The sequence below is a fragment of the Bos javanicus genome, chromosome 5, assembly GCF_032452875.1.
Source record: "Bos javanicus breed banteng chromosome 5, ARS-OSU_banteng_1.0, whole genome shotgun sequence".
Lineage (NCBI taxonomy): Eukaryota > Metazoa > Chordata > Mammalia > Artiodactyla > Bovidae > Bos > Bos javanicus.
In genome coordinates, this window is record NC_083872.1 from 113,576,634 (window position 1) to 113,600,043 (window position 23,410).

At 45.0% G+C, this 23,410-nt stretch overlaps 1 protein-coding gene across 4 annotated transcripts in view; it reads right to left on the reverse strand.

Annotated features, from left to right (window-relative positions):
* TCF20 (transcription factor 20) overlaps positions 1-23,410 on the reverse strand; it is a 193,703-nt gene that overhangs the window by 13,405 nt on the left and 156,888 nt on the right. For 3 of the 4 annotated variants that reach the window (XM_061418714.1, XM_061418713.1, XM_061418712.1), the window contains one exon: positions 2,031-2,124. In XM_061418714.1, coding sequence (XP_061274698.1) covers positions 2,031-2,124 — 94 coding nt within the window. Of the gene's footprint in view, positions 1-2,030; positions 2,125-2,325; positions 2,961-23,410 lie in introns of those variants that run through there. The other variant, XM_061418716.1, reaches the window with a different exon arrangement.

The following is a 23,410-nucleotide window of genomic DNA, read 5'->3' on the forward strand; positions in this document are numbered from 1 at the left end:
GAAAAATGTCTGACAAAATCCAACACCAGTTCATGATAAAAACACACATCAAACTAGGAGCAGAAGGGAACCTCCTCAGCCATATCAAGAACGTCTCTGAAAATCCCACCGCTATCATCATAAGGGGTCAGAAACAAGGCAAGCGCACCAGTTCTTGTCACTTCTACCCAATGTTATGTGGAAGATCCAGCCAGAGAACTAAGGCATCTATCTGACCCGAAAAAAAGTAAAACGACCTATTTGCAGGTGACGTATCTTGTCTATAGAAATCCACTAAACCACTATTAGAACTAATCAATGAGTTGAGCAGAGTTCCAAGATCCATGATCAATACATATACCTCAATCAATTATACTTCTATACACTCACAGTGAACAACCTGAAAACTGACTTAAAAAAACAATTCTATTTATAATTGTACTAAAAATAATAAAAATACTTAGGAATAAATTTAACAAAGAAAGTGCAAAACGTCTACTCTGAAAATTATAAAACAGTATTGAAAGAAATTAAAGACTGAAATAAATGGAAAGACAGATACCTCATGATCATGGATTGGAGGATACATTATTACCAAGATGGCAGCACTCCCTAATTGATTTTCAGAATCAGTGTAATCACTATCCAAGTTTCAATGGCTGTTTCCTCTCTCACCCACAGGAATGGACAAGCTGATCCTAAAATTCATCACTGAACAGCAAAAGATCCAGAACAGCCAAAACAATCTTGAAAGAAAGGAACAAACTTGGAGGACTGACACTTTTCACTTTCAAAGTCTACTACAGCCACCATAGCCAAGACGTGAGGTGCTGGGGAGTCCAGAGAGAAGCCTATGCATCTACAGGCAACTGGTTTTCGACAAAGGTGACAAGGTCAGTGAATGAGCAAAGAGTAGCCTTTCCCACAAATGGTGCTGGGACAACTGGGATCCACGTGGAAAGGAAGGAATGAACTGGATACCATATACAAAAAATAGCCAAAACGGATCAAAGACTCGAGTAAGGGCTAAAACAAAACATAGATATAAGTCTTTGTGATTTTGGATTATGCAATGGTTCTCAAATGTAAGAAAAGCAACAAACAGCATAAGCAGGAAAAGAAAAATAAACTGGATTTGCTTAGCGTCATTAGCCACCAGGGATGTGCAAAGCCAAATCCCAAAATGAGATGCCACTTCATGCCCACGGGGATGGCCACGGTGAAAAAGAAGATAAAACAGGTGCTGGTGATGACGGAGGAACCAGAACCCTCACACACTGCTGGAGGGATGTAAAATGACTCAGCCACCTTGAAGAATGGTCTGATCAGTCCTCAGGTGGGTAAACAGAGTTACCACGTGACCCAAGCATTCCACCCCTAGGTGTATGCCCAAGAGAAACGGAAACACTAGGTATACACAAAGACTCGTCTGTGAAAGTTCACAGCACCACTGCTCACAGTAATACAACAGCGGAGAACCTAAATGCGCATCAATGGAATGATGGAATATGGTGTAGCCTTACAATCAAATACTGTTTGAAAATAAAATGAAGTACTGACACATGCTGCCATGTGGATAAATCTGAGAATCATGAAGCGGAGTCACACAGAAGCCTGTCACGAAGACCACATACTGTGTGATTCCACGCACATGAAATGTCCACAACAGACAAGTCCACGGAGACAGAAAGTAGACTCGTGGTTGCCAGTGGGCAGAAGGTAAGAGAGACCGCCAGTGGGCAGGAGTTTAAGAGGTGAGGAAAATGCTCTAAAATTCACTGCGATTTGTGCCTGCACCACTATGTGAATGCGATGGTAAAAATCACTGAACTGTACACTTAAATAGTTGAATCTGTTACGAATTACAAAACCTATATATAAAAAAAAATCACCCCATTTAATTCATTTTTAGTACCTTCTCTGCGTTCCTTCAGCATTTACAAATAGAACAGGGTTAGATGAGACAAAACAAACAATAAAGAAGACAGAGAGTCACAGTGCATGTCCTACCCTTCAGATGTTCTGAACAAGGGTCCGTGGTCCCACCTTACCTGCATCAATGGCACACGGGTAATGGTATCGGAAGGAGCAGCCTTTGTTGTAGCAGCCCAAGGTGGCGCCTGCCTCCTGGCAGTGGGAACATTTCTGCAAGGGAGGAAGAAGTCAGGCGTGTCAGCATCCCAGACACCCTCTTTTCCAGGCCTGCCCCAGACCCCGTCGGTCAGACCTCAGCGCGTGTCTCTGCGGTTACTGGAGTCTGGCGGCAGGACGGGCTGTCAATTTCTAACCGCCACTCGCTGACCACATCGTGGACGCCATCCAGCAGCAGCGTTTCAGGCCAGGCCTCCCGAACGTCCACAAATAAATCAAACAGAATGCACAGGCCCCCAGCCCTGCCTCTGGTGTTCCTGCTGCCCGCCCGCCCATGAGTCTGCCTGCCCTCCCCTCCATCCTCACCGCTTCGGTGAGCTGCTTACAGATCCTGCCTGTCTATTTCTGCTGTGGAAGTCTTGGGTAGGAGGAGAGGGTGAGATAGTAGAGTTATATATAAGTCTTTTAGAATTAAAAGTGGAATTTGGTTTCTAGTTCCTATTTTTGTAAGAAGAATTTATTTTTATTCTGCTTATCCCAAATGCCCAATACAAGTATATTTCTCTTTTCAGAAAATGCGGGCTCCTGTGTGCACACGGTATTTTTATACCCAAATCCTATTTTAAAGGCACTAGGAAACCTGCCATGAATTTCTGGCTGAGACATGATCCTATAATTGAGACGCTCCTCCTCCTATGCTCAGGTTTTCATGAAGTGGGGCACACCTCTAGCGTGTGATGCAGCTGCCCGTGCGTGCTCGTTCTGTGTCAACAAGAATCACATTTGTGAAATGAGCCCCACTGGCCCCACTGAGCCAAGGCGCAGACTCTTCTGGTGGCTGAGGCCACATAGATGAGGCTACCTGAACAGGTGGACGCTTGTTCTTGATTCTAGGAAAAATAAAAGTGCTCCATAAGCAGTTATACTTGTGGAAAATGGCCCCCCCGCCCCAACACACACCGCACCCCTCCAGGGACAAAGGGGACCAGAGGGCACCCTTCCATCTTTGCTCTGTTGCCTGGGATGGCAGCCCGTCAGGGTCCACGTGGCTCACAGGCCTGCAGCAGTCGGGAACGCCTCACAGAGCGGGGCTCGTGAAGCCCGCCTGGACGCCCCTAACCCACAGGGGCAGCCATAGGGTGACAGTGAGCTGGATCAAGCGCCCTGATGCTGATGCCGACGGAGAACTACACGGATGCAGCCACAGCGCGGCCCAAGTCGCCCTGCACCGTGCGGTGGCCATCGCTGGATGTGCCCCGTCTGGTCGTAGCCAGCCTGTGACAGCCCCGATCTCAGACGAGGTGCCTAGAGCCTCAGAAGGGGAGAAACCCTCGCCCGGTCAGAGCCAGTCCTGGCTGACCACACCTGGCCTCCTCCAGAGGCAACCGGGGTAGGAACAGGGTGCTGAGAGAGCCCTGGAAGAGCGACATCCTTCCGGGTGCTGACAACCACGTGCCCTCACTCCCTTGCCAAGAAATAAGACTTCCTGGCCCAGGGTAAACCAAGGGCGGTTGGCAGCGTCTCAGGCAGCCCTTGTCAGTGCCACAGGGTCCCTTCAGAACAGAGGTCTCAATCATCAGCCGGAGAGCAGGAGCGTGGCTAACTCCTCCATGGCCACCCACAGGCCTTTCTGCCACACCCCTTCTCCTAAAGGAGCCCTGAGCGGTCAGCCACCCAGGGGGCTCACGCTCCGGCCCTCCCTGCCCTGGTGGCCATCGAGGAATGCGTGTGTCAAACATTTCTGGCAGTAAAGTCTGAAGAGAACAGAATTTCTGAGCAAGTTTAGGCCTCTACCCAGGGACAGGAAGCAGGACAGTCAGTCGCCGTCTCACTCGGCCTCTGTGAGGAGGGGATGGTGAGGTCTGTCACAACCATCTCGTCACCACAAGGAAACAGCCCGGGAGACAGAGCCCAGCGTGCTGAGCACCATAGCACGACAGAGCGGGCGGGGTCTGGATTTCTGGGACATAATTGAGCACAGGACCACCTTGTGTCCAGACCTGTTGAGGAGGAGGACACTTTTCTTAAAACACACACACACACACACACACACACTCTTTAGTTTAACTCTGTAACTTGCAGTCCAAATATCCTGACAAGCAGGAAGGGACCCAGTACTCGAGGTCTGGCTGTATTTGGCTACAGGTGTGGACTCTGGAATCCAAGTCATTCCTTAGTTAAGTGACTCCACTGCTGCCCATCTTTGTGCTGTTCTTGGTCAAAGTCCTAACCTTCGTCTCTTCAGTCTGCAGACGTGGACCTGCTGGTATGATCTCCCTCACAGAGATGTTGGGAAGGTTGAATGTGTTAATCCAGGCTTTTAACAGTGGCTGGATCAAAAGTGCTCAGCAAACCTGACCCAAGACACCCATGCACCAGACACAGGCCGACAATGAGCCACCAGCAGAGGAGCCTTGTCATCCCCTTGGGTCTGAACACTGTCCATTTCCTTCCCACCTCAACACATGCCCCTGTGTCCCTGGCAGGGCTTCACAAAACTTCTTGCCCAGAACCAGCCCACAGGCCCCATTTTTCTCATTTAAAAAAAAAAAAAAAGCAAACTCCCTCACCAGGAAATGACACCAGTAAAATGATGCTTCTTTTAATTAAAAAACAAAACAAACAAACAAACAAAAACATGCAATTAATTTACTGTATTACTTCCAGAGGAGAAAGATCCTGCAGGGCCTATTCGGGCCTTAGAGAAAGGACCTTACAGCATTTAGTTCAGGGCTTCTTAAAGTGTGGTCCCTGGACCAGCAGCGTTGGCATCACCTGGAAACGTGTTAAAAATGCAGATTTTGGGATTCTGGGCAGACTGTAGAGCAGGTAGCACCGGGAACCTGTCTCCACGCCCAGACCGTTACTGCACTGGTGGAATCTATCTGGCCTAACAGCTCCAGAGCCCTGGAGTCTGCTGAAGGCCTGCGACTCCCAGGGAGGCGTGGACGGAAAATGGCAGTGGGTTCTGCCCACCTCCCGCTCCCAGCCAAGGGCAGGCAGCCTAACTTTATAGCTTTGTAAGTTAAGGAACCACAAAAAGAACACACTAAACCCAAAGCTAGCAGAAGGAAGAGGATAATAAGGATTGAAACAAAGATGAACGGAATAGAGAAGAACAGACTATGAACAGAGAAAGACCAAACTGAGGATGTCACTACTGATTCTACAGAAATAAAAGGATTAAAGAGAGTACTGTGAGCAACTGTGCACCGGTAAGCTGGATAATACATGAAATGGACAAATTTCCAGAAACACAAAATCTACCAAGGCTAAATCACAAAACTCCCGAAAAAGAAACGCCCTGGACCTGATGATGGCTTCACTGGTAAATTTCACCCAGTGTTTAAGAAAGAACTAATACCTGTCCTTGTGAAACTTCTCCCAAAAACTAAAGGGAAGGGGATATTTTCAAAATCATTCTAATGAGGCCAGCACTAGCAGATACCAAAGCCAGAAAAAGACAAACACACACACAGAGTCACACAAACCCTACAGACGAATATCCTTTATAAACACGGATGCAAAAATCCTCAACAGAACACTAGCAAACAGAATTTAACAGCACATGGAAAGATTATATATCCTGACCAAGTGGGGCTCATTCCTGGACTGCAAGGATGGTCCGACAGACAGAAATGTACACGCTACGTGCCGTCTATGGGGTTGCACAGAGTTGGACACAACTGAAGCGACTTAGCAGCAGCAGCAGTATGATAAAAACACTCAACAAACTAGGAATAAAAGGATACAAAAGAAACATATGAAAAACCTACAAGGAACATCATATTCAATGGTGAACGACCAGTAGTGTTTCTTCTAAGATGAGGAGCAAAACAAGGACAGTGGCTTTCACCACTTCTAATCAACATAATAAGTTCTAGCCAGAACAATTAAGAAGGAGAAGGAAATAAAAGGGGTTCAAACTGGAAAGAAAAAGGTAAAATTATCTGCTTGAAGATATGAATATTATGTTTATAGAAAACTCTGGAGTTCACACACACACATAAACCCCTAGAACTAATAAATGAAATCAGCAAAGTAGCAGGATACTAAGTTAACACAGAAAAATCAGTTGCCTTTCTATACATGAACAATCTGAAAAGGAAATAACAAAAACAGTTTGATTCTTGATAGCATCAAAATAATAAAATACTTAAGTATTAACTATGGAAGTGAAAGACTTGTGCAATGAAAACTACAAAACATTGCCAAAAGGAATTAAAGAAGATACGAATGGAAACACAGCCTATGCTCATGGATTAGAAAATTCAGTATTATTAAAATATCTATAGAGTGACCCACAGAGTCAACACAATCAAAATTCCAACAAAGTTTTTTGCAAAAGTCAAAAAAGCTATCCTAAAATTCATGTGGAATCTTTTTTGTTGTTGCTGGGCCTCATATCTTGCAGGATCTTAGTTCTCTGACTAGGGATCGAACCTAGGCCCTCAGCACTGAAAGCATGGAGTCCTAACCACTGGACTGCCAGGAAATTCCCATGTAGAATCTTAAGGAAACCTGAATAGTCAAGACAATCTTGAAAGAAAAAGAACAAAACTGGAGGACTCATGCTTCTAACTTCAAAGCTACAGTAATCAACAGCATGGCACTGGCATTAAAAACAGAGATATTGCCCAACAGAAGAGAATAGAGAGCACAGAAATAAACCCTTCCATATATGATCAAACAATTTTTGACAAGGGTGCCAAGATCATCCAATGGGGAAAGGACAGTCTTTGCAACAAATGGTGCAAGGAAACCTGAATATTCACATGCCAAAGAATGAAGTTGGACCTTTTCCTAACAGCATATAAGGGATTAATATCCAGAATCTATAGAGAACTCCTAAAACTCCACCAAGTAATAACAACAAAACCCCCAAGCAAAGCAAAAAACCCCAACCTATTTCAACAATGGGCCAAGGACTTGAGAAGATACTTCTCCAAACAAGGTAGACAAATGGCCAAAAAACAGGAAAAAATGCTCAACATCACTCATCAGTAACGAAGTGCAAATCAAAACCAAAACGAGATACCACGTCACACTCATAACTACGATCAAACAAGAAACAACAGTGTCGGCAAGGCTGTGGAGAAACTGGAGCACGTGGGCACCGCCAGTGGACATGTGAAATAGCACAAACACTGGGAGACTTACAGCAGATCCTCAGGAAATTAAACACAGCATCACCATGTGGTCCAGGAGTCCACTTTGGAGTGTATATCTCACCAAAATGAAAGCAAAGTCTAAAAAGTATCTGCACACCCTTGTTTGTAGCAGCATTATTCACAACACCTAAATGTGGAAGTAACTCAAGTGTCCACTGATGAATGAACGGACAGTGAGTATAGTATACACATACAATGGGATATTATTTGGTCATAAAAAGGAAGGACATTCTGACACATGCTGCACCTTGCGGACATTGTGCCAAGCGAAGTAAGTCAGTCAGAAAAAATCAAGTAACACATGACTCAACTTATATGAGGTATTTAGAATAATCGTACTATACTGGTGGTTGCCACAGTCTAGAAGGAGGAGAAACTGTGGAGTCTTGTCTAATGGATACAGAGATTCAGTTCTATAAGCTGAAAAGAGCTATGGGAATGTATGGTGGTGACCAGTGTGAAGGTATTTAACATGACTGAACTATGTACTTAAAAACAGTTAAACCAGGACTCCCTCGGCCATCCAGTGGTTAAGATTCTGTACTCCCAATGCAAGGGGTGTGGGTTCAATACCTGGTCGGGGAACTAAGAGATCTTGCACGATGTGTGGCACAGCCAAAAACAACAACAAAAAGTGGCTAAACCTACAGCTAACATCAGACTCAGTGATGAACAGCTGAAAACATTTCCTCTAAGATCAGGAACAAGACAACGACCCCCACTCTCTTCACTTTTATTTTAGTTTTGGAAGTCCTAGCCACAGCAATCAGAGAAGAAAAGGAATTCAGGTTGGAAAAGCAGTAAAACTGTCACTGTTTGCAGATGACATACTAAACATAGAAAATTCTACAGATACTAATGGAAAATTACTAGAGCTCAGCAGTGAATTCAGTAAAGTTGCAGGATACAAAACAAAATTAAGACACAGAAATTTGTTGCATTGCTACAAATACACACTGACAACAAAAGATCAGAAAGAGAAATTAAGAAAACAATCCCACTTATCATCACATCAAAAGGAATAAAATCAGGAATTCCCTGGTGGTACAGTGGTTAGGACTCCATGCTTCCAATGCAGGGGGCATGGGTTTGATCCCTGGTCAGGGAAGATACCACATGCCTCGGGGCAACTAAGCCCAGCATCACAACTACTGAACCTGCACGTAGAGTCTGTAAGCACAACTACTGAAGGCAACTGCAGCGGGGCACAGCCACGAAAAAAAGAGTGAAATCAGAACATTATCTAACTATACACAAAAATAAACTCAAAGTAGATTAAAGACCTAAATGCAAGACTGGATACTATAAGTATAACTCCTAGAGGAAAACATGGGCAGAACACTCTTTGACATAAATTGCAGCAATATCTTTTCGGATTCGCCTCCAAGAGTAACAGAAATAAACAAATGGGATCAAATTAAACTTAAAAGCTTTTGCACAGCAAAGGAGACCATAAACAAAATGAGAAGAGAACCTACAGAAGAGGAGAAAATATTTGAAAACGATGCAACTGACAAGGGATTAATTTCCAAAATATACAAACAGCTCATGCAGTTCAATATCAAAAAAATAAACCACCCAATCAAAAAATGGACAGAAGATCTAAATAGTCATTTCTCTAAAGAAGACATACAGACAGCCAATAGGCACATGAAAAAATGCTCAACATCGCTAATTACTAGAGACATGCAAATCAAAACTGCAATGAGGTACTAACTCGCTCTGGCCAGAATAGCCATCATAAAAAAAAACAAAAAAAACACTGCAAATAGTAAGTGTTAGAGAGGATGTGGAGAAAAAGGAATCATCTGGTGGGAATATAAACGTATAGCACAGGGAATGATGCTTAATATTTTGTAACAATGTGTAAGGGGAAAAAATGTAAGAATATATATATAATGTACACACACACACACACACACACACACACACACACACAATATATAACTGAATCATTGTGCTGGACACCTGAAACTAACATGATATTGTAAATCAACTATACTTCAATAAAAAATAACAAAAATGGTTAGGATGGTAAATTTTATGTTGTCTATTTCACCACAAAACAACAAAAATTCAAATTCTCAAGCCCCGTGTCAAGCCTCCAGGCAATTCTGATGCTCCAATACAGTTTGAGAATCACTGGTCCAATTTCAACTCCCAAACTTTTTAGATGAGGGAAAACAAAGATGCTATGACTGGCTGAGGTAGAGTTCCAGGTTTCCTGGGTGCCAGTGAGTGCTTTTTCCATTATGCTTCTGCCCCTCGCAGACTCACGCAGACATGGGCCACAAGAGGTGGACCGGACGCCCACAGATGTCCGGCCTCATCCTCAGAAGCTCTGCCTCATGGCCACGGACCCTGCAGATGTGGTTCAGTCAAGGACCTCAGATGGGGAGTGTTTGGTGGATTATCCAGGTGGCCCCAATCTAATCACGTGGGTCCATAGATGGAAAGAACCTCTCCCAGAAGAATCAGCATCACAGGCGCCAGGGAGATGGCGGTGACGAGAGCAGGACCAGAGAGATGCAGCGCTGCTGGTTTTAACAGTGGAGGAAGGGGCCGTGAGCCAAGACGCGGCCAGCCTTCAGAAACTGGAAAAGACGAGAAAAACTCTGGAGCCTCCAGAAAGGAGCGCAACCCTGCCAACAGCTTCACACGAACCTAGTGAGAGCGTGTGGGACTCGTCACCTACGGAGCTGCAAGATAACACGTGTGTTCACCACTGCGGTTGTGGCAGTACACTGCAGGAGTGACGGAAACCAGTGAGGGGCTCTCCTGAGAAACTCACAGCAAGACAAGTGACTGCTGATTTTCCTCTTACGTTCCTCGATGGAACAAAGTTTCACTCACGTTTTCTTAGGCAAATTCTGGCGTCAGATCAGTCACACTGGAACTATAAGGGGCCCTGGGTCTGTCTTCAATGACTTTTTTTTTTTTCCTGGTTCAAGAAACAGACTAGAAGCAAGATGACCTGCTGCGGATCACATAACTAGAAGTACCAGACTCAGAACTGAAGATTCTCTTCTTCTGAACTCCAAGTTCAACCACTCTTTACACCACACAGTCTGCCTTCTAGTCCCCTTCATTTACTCAACTACCTAGCATTTGAAAAGTGCTTCCTACATGCCAGGTGCTGAAGACAGAAGCTAAAAAATTTCTCTAACAGCTTCTATGTCTGATCACCCTTTCTATCCTAAAATCAATACCCAAGCCAATACTGCTTCCAACTGGATTTCTATTCTTCACTTTTTACCTGAAGAAGTTAGGATACCACTCTCCCATAGTGCAGATAGTGTGATAACATCAGTGCACAGCTGAATGTCCCTGTTTCTGCTGCCACCGTTGTTACAAGTTGGATAATATTCATTCCAGGAGAGTTAAGTCCACACAGTACCACTCCCCACGCAGGGCAGACACGCAGCGGGACTTTTCAGTCATGGTTGCTATTAATAACTCAAAGTACTTTTTCAAACAAGCCATGGTCCAATTATTTCAACAGTGAACCTTTCATTTATTTAGCGGGTAGAATAAAGGTTATTTTTTAAGCAACTCTGCATTTTGTGATACTGTAAATCTTGGGAAATAAACTATAAAATATATCCTTAGCTTTAGGACATGTTTAAGCAAGAGCAAGTGGCCAAACACCCTCCCTAACCCTTTCGCCAGCCCTTGTCACTGCCCAGAGGCAGGGCTCATTGACTGGAGGTGGCAAAATGCAGGGGCAGAATCTCAGAGGGAGAATTTTACATGCCTCTTCACTCACAGAAACGTCTTTCCTGTGAGATGTAGCAGTGACCTGAATAACTGCTTTGTTTTAATGAGCATCTCTGAGCAGCCTCTGTGCACCAAAGCATTTGGGTCAGGGTCTTATTAGTGCTGACGACAATCAGTTCTATTAGAGCTTCAAAGATCACATAGGTTGTCAGGGTCTTATTAGTGCTGACGACAATCGGCTCTACTAGAGCTTCAAAGATCACATAGGTTGCCACTACTGTGCCCAAATGGCTTCTACCCAGCACTGCACATACTTCTGCTCGTGCTTACAGCATTAACCTCTTCATATCCACCCACCTCCCAGAAACTGCGAGACTCATTCTTGTATCCCCAGGGCCTGGCACACTGCAGGAACCGTGAATGCGGCCGGACGGAATGAACACGACACCTGACACACTTGAGCGTGGAGAAGACCAACGGGGCTACTCTTCAACGTGAACTAAAAAGCTGCTGCTGGTAGAGCTGGGGACATGTGGAACATGGTACATGTTAATTTCTGGCCACCAGTGAGAGCTTCCTTTCCTCTTAATTCCACCTTCTGTATCTAGGACAGACGTCTCTGCCCCCAGCGGTCAACTCCAGCCACGTGGCAGGACAGAGTCCACCTGCAAGGAGCTGCCCTCTGTGTTTTGGGTTCTTGCTTCTTCGGAGTTAGATAATCTCTTTATGTTCCCCGAAAGCCCATGAGACGAGCTGGGAAGTTCTGCGGCCACTCACCATTCTCACAGACATGGATGGAGGGCGCGGCACCAGCACCTGGAGCTCACCCCACGGCCCAGAGCGCCATCAAGGCTTCTGCCCGCCTCCGAGGGGAGAGACACTGGGTCTTTCCATGTGCACTTACTCCATGCTACGGAGAGGTGTATATTACAAAGTAGCATCTATGTCTCATGCGTGTTCCAGCAAAACCATTACATCTTGAAAAAATTACGGCAATACTAGTTTAAATGCCATCGTTCATGTCAGCAGCGTGCACTGGCTAAACAGCTAACTGTGTGCACTAAGACGAGAGCTTCAGGTCCGCCTGGCTTTTTAGAATAAACACAGATGGTCTGATGAAAACACTACCCACGTGTGAAGCAGCACAGGGGCCAAAGGTGTAAAAAGCCAAAAAAAGTTACCACCTCAATTTCATCATCTGCAAAGTGGGGATAACAACACCGCTGACCCTTGAACAAGTCAGGTTTGAACTGCTGGCGATTATATGTGGATGGTTTCGACAGTAAACACTACAGAACTACACGGGCCACGGCTGGTTGAATCTGCAGAAGTGAAGACACCAAGGATGTGGAGAACTGACCATCAGCTACACTGAGGTTAACCCCTGTGCTCCTCAAGGGTCTACTTGTCTTCCTTTTCATAAAGTTGTTCAAAGTAACTGTGAGAGTGTTTCATAAACTAGAAAGAGTTTATATAATTGTTAGGGCTTATAAAAACAAGTCGTCTCTAACGTGTCATGTTTTTGGTAGTTACATCAAAAACAGACATAACACATACCAAGCAGATCCTATTAAATTAAGACAAATTAAGTTTAAAAACTGCTTTTTGGAACGAATTTTTTCCTTTAGAATACTGCCCGAAACATGCAGACCCTGGGTGGTCCTGAGTGTCTGCTGTCAGTCTTTCTGTAACTTGATTTGCTGTGTGTCTGTTTCCATAGTATTTCACCTCTGAGCGTGTGTATGAGCAGCTGTTGGCCAAATCTCTGAACACTGCATCTCTTAGCTACTGTTAGCTATTGGTGGAGGGTTAGTTGCTAAGTCGTGTCTGACTCTGTGTGATCCCATGGAGTTACCTACCAGGATCCTCTGTCCAGGGGATTTTCCAGGCAAGAATGCTGGAGTGGGTTGCCACGCCCTGCTCCAGGGGATCTTCCCGACCCAGGAATAGAACCCAGGTCTCCTGCATTGGCAGGCAGATTCTTTACCACCATCAGGGACTCTCACTATCAGCTATTATTTTCATTTCATTTCTCTTTCTACTTCTATCCTTGAACAATACAGATTCTTGGGAATTTTAATGTTTTGTGAAGCACTTCTGCACTGGAAGGGAAGGTGTAAATAAACAAGGAATAAGGCAATCAAGTACAAATTAAACAGTAGCAGGAGGCCAGTGTCACAGCCGAGCACAAGCTCAGTGAGGCAAGGGCCCCTCAGGCTGGCCCGCCGCCTGTGCCAGTGTCACCGGCTAGCCCCCTGCCACGGTTCTCCAAGACTGTCCCCGCCCTTGCTATGCAACTCCCTCACTCACGTTAGAATAATCTCATTCCCGCCACTGCTTCTGGACCCCTCACTAGGATGGGCTGAGGCCCAGCGGGCAGTCCTGCTCCTCCTCAGGACGCACATGGGCTGGCGGTTCACCCCCCACCCCCAGGACAGAGTCCTCTGCCTCGCCTGGAAACCAGGAGTGAAAACACACACGCACAACTCTCTCTAACCCGACTGTGATCCTTCAGATAGAAAAATCCGGACTGAAACTATTCATTCAGATTCCCATTCCCCTCCCATACAAATCCAAGTCAAAATGAATGGTTCTGCTGCTGCAAATAATAGTTTCTGAAAAATATGAGTTTCTCTGAGAAAGCTTTTTAAACCACATTATAAACCTATAAAACATGTGGCTGAACGGGGGTTGGAGGTGGGGTGACTGGCCTCAGAAGTGGAGCCCAACACAGACAGTGTGGCCACGGTCAAAATCAAAGTGCGGCTGTTGAGGCAGCGTCTCCCAGGACCGCCTGGCCCCTGTTCCCTGGGTTCCCTTCCTGCTGTCTCTGCACTTGCAGATGGGTTTACCCCGAAGTTACGATGCTTTGGATCATGGCAAGAGGTGTGAGATTTAAGGACTGTTTTTCTGTCCTTTCTTATTTTTTTGCACTTCATCTGCTGAACAGAAGAGGCCAGAATTTACCCTCAACCTTGAGCACATGAAAAATATTACAGTGCACACGCTTTTCTATGACGGATTTGTTCACTTTATCATTCAGCAAGCAAATAATGAAAACATTAGGGTGCAGCTGGGGAAGGATGTCTTTTCTCTAGAAGATTCTATCACACACCTATCTTTTCTCGTGGTTGCTGTTTCACAAGTCCGAATCTCATGTGTCAGGTGTGTTAGAAGTAAGGCACACCTGTTGTACTTCCATCAGATGCAAAGGTCAGTAACCACTGGCTGACAATAAAAACCCAGGCTGGTGCTTCTTTACAGAATCATGAAGTACAAGTCACTCTACTAAAAATGAAGAAAGGATTCTGACTTCCTAATGAGCTGCTCTTGGGACTTTTAATTTGCCTTATTAACATGTCAATTCTGCATCTACAGCGTAAAACTGCAAAGCCGAGAAACTGGAAACACGGGTTAGAAGAAAATTAGTAAGAATCCAATTAGTTTAGTCTTTACTGGCTCAAATGTTCTCTATTCCTTATCTTTCCCTTTAATATTCCAATTGCTCTACAGGTTGAAAGAGACTCTCAAGGTGCCTTTGATTATCAGTGGCCTTTGCTTTGATATTCTTCTTAAATGGTATGAGCTTCAGAAATATAATCATTTTTCCTTTCTATTCTTTCAACAAATTTTACCTGCCTGCGTGCCAGGGAAGGGGGCTGAACAGAATATCAAAAGCCTGCCCTCGGGGGGACTTACAGAAGGGCTTGCAGGTAAGACTCCAAAATTGTAATGTGTCAAGATATAAATAGTACTTTAGAGCTTAGAATTGGGGTCCCTGACTTAGTGAGGCAGGTCAGGAAAGCACTCAGATGTCAGGGCAGAAGGAACAAGCTGCCTTGTAGGAACAAGCACTTTCGTGTGTGGAGGGCTGACACAGTGGAGCAGGTTCTGAAGGGGTGGAGAGCTGATGAGCAGAAAGGTGGGATCAAAGATGGCCCACTGTTGAGTTAGGGGTGTCATGGAAGAGTCTGGGGATGGGGGATGGGGGTGGAAATGCATTCAAGAGGCTGCATTTGGAGATTTTGAGATAAAACCAATAGGATTTGGTGATAAGTGACAGCCATGGAGGTCTGAGACAGGGGTCTGAGATGTGTCTCATGGGTCCTAGGTGTGTGTGGAGAAGTCGGGGGACTCTCCCTGGGCAGGCATGGTGGAAGGGGAGCCCTTCCAGCATCTGTGCAGCTAGATTCTGAGGAGGGGAGGACGCAAGGGGCCTTTGAAAAAGTCCATTTAAGAAGAGAATGCTTTGGACTTTGGAATGATGAGGAAAGGGTTTAATTCCACATGACATTTTCTGGGTAACTGAAGGTAAAACTAGAAACCTTTCTGGAACACATGGGTCTACATTATTTTGAATTAAACTGATTATTCTCTATTGCCCCAGTGACGATTTTATTATTAGGGACAGTCTTGTAAGGTATAAGGTAGAGACTAGGCTTTTTCTTTTTAATCAAAGTGACTCCCAGATATAACTTAAACCTTGCTTTTATAAATAAATCCCTGCTAGTAAGCTTTTTTCCTGATCATTTTCTTATTTATCCTAAAGTGGAAGGAAGAAAAAAAAAACCCAGTTAAAGACATGTTCTGGTTCGTTGCTGACATTTCCTGGATTTGCCTGCCTTACATTCAGCTGGCTCTTTCTCTCCATTCTTGTTTCAAATACAGGCAGCCTAAAGAGAGACAAGACACAAAAAGAGAAAAATGGAGAGACAGCGGGCGAGGAGAGGAGGCTCCGAGCTCCTTCCTGGGCCGAGCTGTGCAGGGAAGCCGCATGGTGGTGGGCTGGCAGGCAGCGAAGGACTCCGCAGGAGAGGAGACCAGGGCCGCCGGCCACCCCCATCCTCCGCAAGACCAGCCTGGGGCCAGGTAATTAGTTTAAGCCTCAATTCCCCACCCCATTCCCAACAGTAAACTGGGAACAATACCCAGATGGGGAAAAAAGGAGGAGGATAGAGAATCTTTCAAGAAAATTAACAAGAAAAACAAACCAGGAGTCTCCCCAATCAACCCAGAACATGGTTGACAATGAAGGGAAAAAAAAAAAGAGTTATCTGTTTAAATGACGTGGAGGGGATTCCTAAGACACTGTATAAAAACAGAAGGGAAAAAGAAGGCCCAGCAGCGTTCCTGGGACAGCCCCGAACAGGAGAGCCCTGTGGGCCGGCCGGGAAGGCTGGGCACTCGGCAGTGCAGACGCGGGAGGAGGAAGCCTGTGAAGCACGCGCTGCCAGCGCCTGCACCCGTACTGCTGCCGTGTTCGTGCACTGGTTTTGAACATTTATCTTTTCATTACAATAGCATTTTTTAAAAACCGGCCAGGCACATTCTTTTTCTTAACCACTTTTTTTTCCTCCATCGATAATGTTCTCTAAACATGTACTAGTATTAGTACAGGTCCGAGTAATTATTTCTACCAAGGCACCCACAAAGTTGAAAGTTTTAATTACCACATGTGGTATGAACTTCAAATGTGGCTGTGGTGGGCACAGTACTGGCTGTTCACTGTGGGTTTTAAATGCTCTATAATTTCCTGTCTAACTCTAATTCTCTTGTGTTTATAGTCTCCAAGTTCAGCAATAACACATTTACAGAGGCAAAGTCAAAGCGATACAAAGCAGGTTTCCCAAGAAAATACATCCACTCACCACGATTTAAGTTAAAACCAGTCTTCATCCCCACCCCCTTCTAGAATATTAAAGTATATAAAAGGCTGGGTTCAACCATTTTTCTCCTGCTCTTGAATTGTATATTGTTACGTTAACATGTATTCTTCATAACTCCACTTAAGAGAAAGTCAATACTGGCCTCACTAATGAAGTTTCTTTGGTTTAACCAGACTTTGGTTTTTTCCTGAAACATAGTTGCATTTTTTCTACCCACAGGTACATATACTCCATTAAAATAATTCTAATCAGAGGCTTTCTTTGATACCTGGAGAAGAAAGCTGTAACTCTGTAGAGAACATTATATAGTTTGTCTAAGGGGAGTCTCCACATGGTAGGAAGAAAAGGGATGTGTGCCCTTTAAGAAGTTAGAAAGGAGGTTTGAGGCAGTAATTAGCACTTTTGCTCCGAACAGCAGCTGAGAACCTGAGAAAGGCCAGCCCAGCGGGAGGAGGAGCACTTGGCAGCCCAGTGAGAAGAAAGACGGGCTTTTCTCTAAGTACACAGATAAATGCTTATACACAGAGCTTAAAAGAAGACTACATACTAGCTTATTTTTTACCCCTTGCTCAAAGAGTGGATTGGCTCGCAAGGAGAAATGACTGCTTTCTGAATCTAAAAAGGCATCTTTTAAAAGAAATTACCTGTTAGGAAAGTGACTCCCACTCCTTTCCAAGGCTCCTCCAACCCAGGAGTTGGGTCTATGCATCTAGAGAGGTGCTTGTGTTTAACTGTTTTATCATTTCAGTGCAGGAAAGATGGCTTCCTTTAACAACATCTCAAACCTGCCCAGCTTATCCTGGAACTTCTATCTTCGAAGACCTTCCAGACTCTGGGAGATCTTTCCCCTTATTCATGGCCTCTCTCCCTACTTGCATTTGTTTTATCCCTTCTTGACCAGATCTGCCTCTACCTCATCCATCCCCGACTCCCCAACGGAACAACGGAGTTCTTTCTGCAAGTCCAGATCTTGCCAGGCAAGGCCACCCTATTCCTGGAAGCAGCAGGTTCTTCAAGCAGAGGGCAGCTTGAATAGGCACAGAGGGCAGAGGCACTTGTACACAGGGACACAGTGCCAGCAGAAAGGAATTTTAAAAAATGGGGTCGTCTTGGCATATTTAAGCACATTAAGCCGGTACAATCACGCACAGGGTCACTGGTCTCCACATCCAAGAGCCAGATCCCACCAACCCTGTGAGTGAGCTGCACGGGGCCACTTAGTGAGACAGGGCCTGTTCTTCCCAGAAACCTCACACTGGAAGGGAAAACTTGGTCCACACCTAGCACGGAAACTTTGCGACTGAGTTAGCCGAGCAGCTGACGACTGAGCTTTAGTCAACTAGCTGAACGCTGAGTTTTCAGGGTCGATTCCAGTCTGCCGCCTGCCCTGGCATCACCACCACCCAGAAAGACTGAACGTGCAGCAGCCCCGTGTTTCTTCCACCCAAGGAAGTCCAACAGCTATTGGCTCAATCCACCTTCATGGATGTGGACACTTTTCTTCTTCAAGAGCAGGAAGATACTCAGCAAGAAGCCACTGGTCACTTCAGCAGATGGAAGAAATGGGAACTTGGAAATTATATGGCCAAGGTCACAATTAGTTAAATTCAACAACTACCTTTGCCACCACCATTTTGCCATTTTTTAATGTCAAGTGACTGCTGGACATATTTTATCCCTACAACAATCTGACAAGGTAGCTCAGTTTCTACCTCCACTTCATAGGTTAAGAAATTAGGCTGGCAATGGGAATTTGCTGTATGGCTCAGGAAACTCTGTGTCAACCTAGTGGGGTGGGATGGGGAGGGAGACGGGAGGGAGGTTCAAAAGGGAAGGGATATATGTATACCTATGGCTGATTCATGTTGAGGTTTGACAGAAAAAACAAAATTCTGTAAAGCAATTATCCTTCAATTAAAAAATAAATAAATTTTAAAAAATGAAATGATGGGGGAAAAAGACTAGAAGAATAATTAGGCTGGGATAGGCTAAAGTGACTTGTGTTCTGTTATAATTTTCCAAGAACTCAATCCTTATCAATATTTGGATGAAGGAAAAAATGAGATCTACAAAATTCTGTAACCTTTAATGCTCCCCAACAATCTCTTTCCGTGTTTTCAGAGGCATCAGTGGGGTAAATCCGAGAGCCTCTTCCATTCTCCACTGGTCCCTGTTCTCGGGGCAGCCTGTGAAGTGATGTGATGAACAGGGATGCAATGAAACGTGGTTCCACCACATATATGGGTTTTCTTCCATGAGTGAGATTACAAAAGACAACAGAAAATGGGGCTACGCAATTCCCAAGTCAAAGTAAGGAGCTAAAGGCAACAACTGGTATTCGATGCCTGTGTGTATGTGTGTCTCTCTCTCTCAGTGTGCGTTTCTGGATCATTTCCTGGGCTTCGGAGAGTTAAATGGGAAGGTTGTGAATGGAGTGTCTTCCAGAACTGAGCGATGAGATCTTGTTGGCATATTCACCTTAAAAGGAACTCTCTTTTTTCCAAAGTGGGGGTGGGGTAGGAGGAATTCCCCTGCTGGAGAGGCAGCGCGAGGAGGGGAGGGGCTTTCCTGAGGAAGAGGTCTGCAGCGCCGCAGGGCCTTGCCTGCCAGGAGGCAGCAGCAGCTCACAGGGACGCCACCTACTACCACACAGTGGCTTTGCGTACCGTTCCTCAGGGCTGCCTTTACAAGGCATTAATATGTTTTGATTCCTTCCAGAGAGAACTCTATCAAGAAACAAGCAAAGAGAACCATCTGGCAATTATCCTATTCCTTACCTTAATCAGTTTAAAGCAATTTTTGAATGAAAAAATGAAGTCACTCTCAAGTAAACCAAGGACCTACATCTGACACCCGTCTGAACCAAGATTTAAACTTCTTAGACTACTTTCCAAGTCTGGAACCACCTGGCATCTCCATGGAGCCAGTCACAGGGAATATGCCTGACAGTTGTTAAATGAACATACATTTTCCTAAAACTCTTCCACTAGCTGCTTAGTGAAACAGAGAAGAAATTAAATGCCTTCAAAGTTGATGTCACAGGAGAAAAGGTAACCCTCCTACACTGTCTGAAGGAATGTAAACTGGGGCTGCCACTTTGGAGAACAGGATGGAGGTTCCTTAAAAAACTAAAAACAGAGCGACCACATAATTCAGCAATCCCATCCCTGGGCACATACTCAGAGAAGACCGTAACTCGGAAAGATACACGCACCCCAATGTTGACAGCAGTGCGATTTATAACAGCCAAGACACAGAGACAACCAAAGTGTCTACAACAAGACGCCACACACACACACACACAGAGACAACCAAAGTGTCCATCAACAGATGAATGGATGGGAAAGACGACACACACACACACACACACACACACAGTGAAATATGACTCAGCCACAAAAAGAACAAAGTAATGCCATTTGCGGCGACACTGATGGACCCAGAGACTGTCGTACTGACTGAAGGAAGTCAGAGAAAGATAAGTACCGTGTGATATCGCTTCTAAGTACAATCTAAAAAAGGGTACAAGTAGACTTCTCTACAAAACAGAAACAGAATTACAGACGTAGGAAAGCAAACTCATGGTTACCAGGGGTGAGCCAGGGAGACACACCAGAGACGGCGTTCGACATACACGCACTGCTATACATAAAACAGATACTAATGAGGACCTCCTGTGGTGGCAGAGGGAATTCTGTTCAGTGTTCCGTAATGACCTATATGGGAAAAGACTCTAAAAAAGTGACTACATATATACACACGTATATGTGTAACGGAGTCACGTGGCTGTACACCTGAAATGAACACAATGTCGTAAATCAACTATATCCCAAAAGAGAGAAAGGCTGGCGTCACTGCAGTCTCCCCTCAGAATGCACCAGCACTTCAGACTCGAAGTCTGTTACTTTGCTGACCCTGGCTCAGGCATCTGCTTCTGCGGCAGCTCCTTACTTCCGTTCCCACGAGGCGCATTGCTTGACAGCAGTGTGCTGTGGATATATTCACATCTAGTGTCAGCTGTAAGCATACACAGACTACCTGGCTTCCTGGGAATTTTCTCTTCAGGCTGACTTCTACCCAATAAGCTTAATGACAGGAACACGTCTTTACTAAAATGACATGGGGGGACACCTCCTAGGACTGACATCAGCCCACAGTACTTGTTTTGTCTAAAAACCACAACTCAAAAGCCTCTAGGAATAGTCTGGAACCCACCAAGGAAGCTACCTGATCTCCAGTGAAGTTAATTTCACCCCAACAGTCCTCTGTCATCTTCCTATTTATAGATGAGAAAACCATCTAAGAGCCCTCCTGATGCCTCACTCAGGTGGCGCTCCTGAAGAAAGGGCTTTCACACATCTGACATTTCCAGGTAACCAAAGTTATTCAGACTGGGAAAAAGATGCACAGAAAAAGGCACCACCCTGAGGAGAAACTTTAAAGTTCTAAATTAAAGATCATCAGGCATAAAGCTTTAAAGCAGGAAACAGCCATACCACCAATACAAGAAATAAAATTAAAAAGAATAAATTTAAAAAATTTAAATATCCAATGTCATGAGACTGCAGTGAAACACACACTCACATGGATGAGCGTAGTTTGGTATGATCCTCTTCAGTTAGACCACAAGATAATGCCTGTCAAAAACCATAAAATGGCCACTTTTTGATTCAGTAGTGGACATCTTAAAAATTTCCCCTAAATAAAACTCTATGAATAGAAATGTATACTCATCTGTTTGCAATAACAGAGGAGCCTGGCACGCTGCAGCCCATGGGGTCACAAAGAGACAGAGAGGACTGAGCGACTGAAGAATACAGACAGGAAACTAACCGGAACCTCCATGTCCAACAAGAACACCTGCAGAAATTACAGTGCATTAAAACAACAAACAGTAACACTGCTATTATTTACCTTTATGTAGATAAGTAGCGCCTTTATAAACGGTATTTCATATGTGCACAACGGGGGAGTAAGGCTGGGAACTTCGACCCCAGGGACCCTGCCAGGTGCCTCCTCCAGGCCCCGAGGCCAGTCTGCCCGGTTCTCTCTCAGGCTGCCCTCCTCCATGTCTCCTGTGAGTGCAGCTGCCTCAGACCCTCAAAAGGCAAGTGTCCGTCCACGGACACAACCTCGGAGCCCAGCGGACCATCTGGTAAAGTGCATGCACTCTGTCTAGTCTCAATTCAATACACAGAAGGCTTAAGCTACATCCTGGAACTCTGAGAATATGGGTGCCTCCGTGCACCACAGGGCCTTTTTCAGACCCACCTATCAACCAGCCCTTCCTCACCGTAACTATATGCAATTCGGTATTCCACTGTGCTGTCCATAATGTCAGTATCTTGGAAAAAATTATTCAAAAACCCAAACCAGCAAATTTCCCCTTCTGCCCCACCCCATCCCTCCACAATCATATTTTAGGCAATGATTACAATGATAAGCTTAATTTCTTTCTTTGACACCTTTTCAGGGTTCGCTACATGAGATTTTTAAAAAATGACACAGATCTCATGATTTCCTATTTCCCCTCCACTTTCTTGCAACTTAGATTTAAAAGTTTTCTAGTTTTCCTATTAACTCAAAAAGCTAAATACAATCAACAAGTCTTCATTAAAGAGGCCTGGAGAGCTGACTCCTGTGAACTGCTCTCGTACCAGCATCTTCGGTCTGCTACGCATCAGCCACAAAACGGGACATCGCCCTTCTCTTTCTCAGCCTCTCTGTGGTTGCTGCCCTGCTCACACTCACACGCCCACTGACCTCACTGGCTCTTACCTGCCAGGCTGGTCAGTTTCTAGATGCTATGAACTTTAAATTCTAAAACGTTGTTAGCATATGCCCACTCCTCTGATTCCTTCACCACCCCTTCTTCAGCCCTTACCATCTCCTGTATAAATTAAAGCCACAGCCTCTCACACCTGGTCAGCTTGCTCATCTCTCCCCACGTCCTTCCTGAATCTCTTTCATACACACACACCTGATCATATGATACACGCTTAGAAACTGTCAGTGGTTTTGCGTTGCCCATAAATTAAAGGCTATGACAGAGGCCTCTGCCATCCATACACAAGACACATATTGACTATTTTTGGTGGGAGACAGAGTGTGGCTGTCCCGAATTATTCCATGAATTATTTTGCGTCTCTGTTTATAGGGCTGACCCGTCAAAAATGCTTATTCAAAGAACCTTATTACTAGGTAGACTCTTTACTGTGGCCTTAGGTAATCACTATCAACACTGACCAACCCACAAGAATATTAATGCTTTTACTGAGTGTGCAGGCAGATTTTATTCTCTTCCTTCTGCTCCTCTCCTTTGAGGAGTCTAACTCCGGAGGGTGTTCATGTGGGCTAAAGCTATTTCATGAGACAGTAATTAATACTTCACCTTACATACCAGAATCCCTGCTCCCCTCAAACGAGAGCCTCCCACAAGAGTAATAAAAATGAGGAGAAACTGTTTGTTTTATGTGCGGGGCCACTTTGCTATCCAGGAGGATATGTTCTGGACACTGCCGGGACGAACCACCAATTGTGCTAGTATGAAACGATACAAACCAGCACTGAGTGAGTTCACAAAGGGATACATCTCCGCCAAAACAACACCCGAGAATGGCGCTCGAGGGCAGACGCCAGCCCACGGCACAGGCCGAGCCCTTCTCCAGGCGCTCTCCAAAGAGCACCTTGTTTCACGCTCAAACTGATTTACGGCAGGTGCCGTCTGCTTCCATACTTCACAGGTGAGGAAAGTCAAGTACAGAGGTCAGTGGCTTGAGCAAGTGA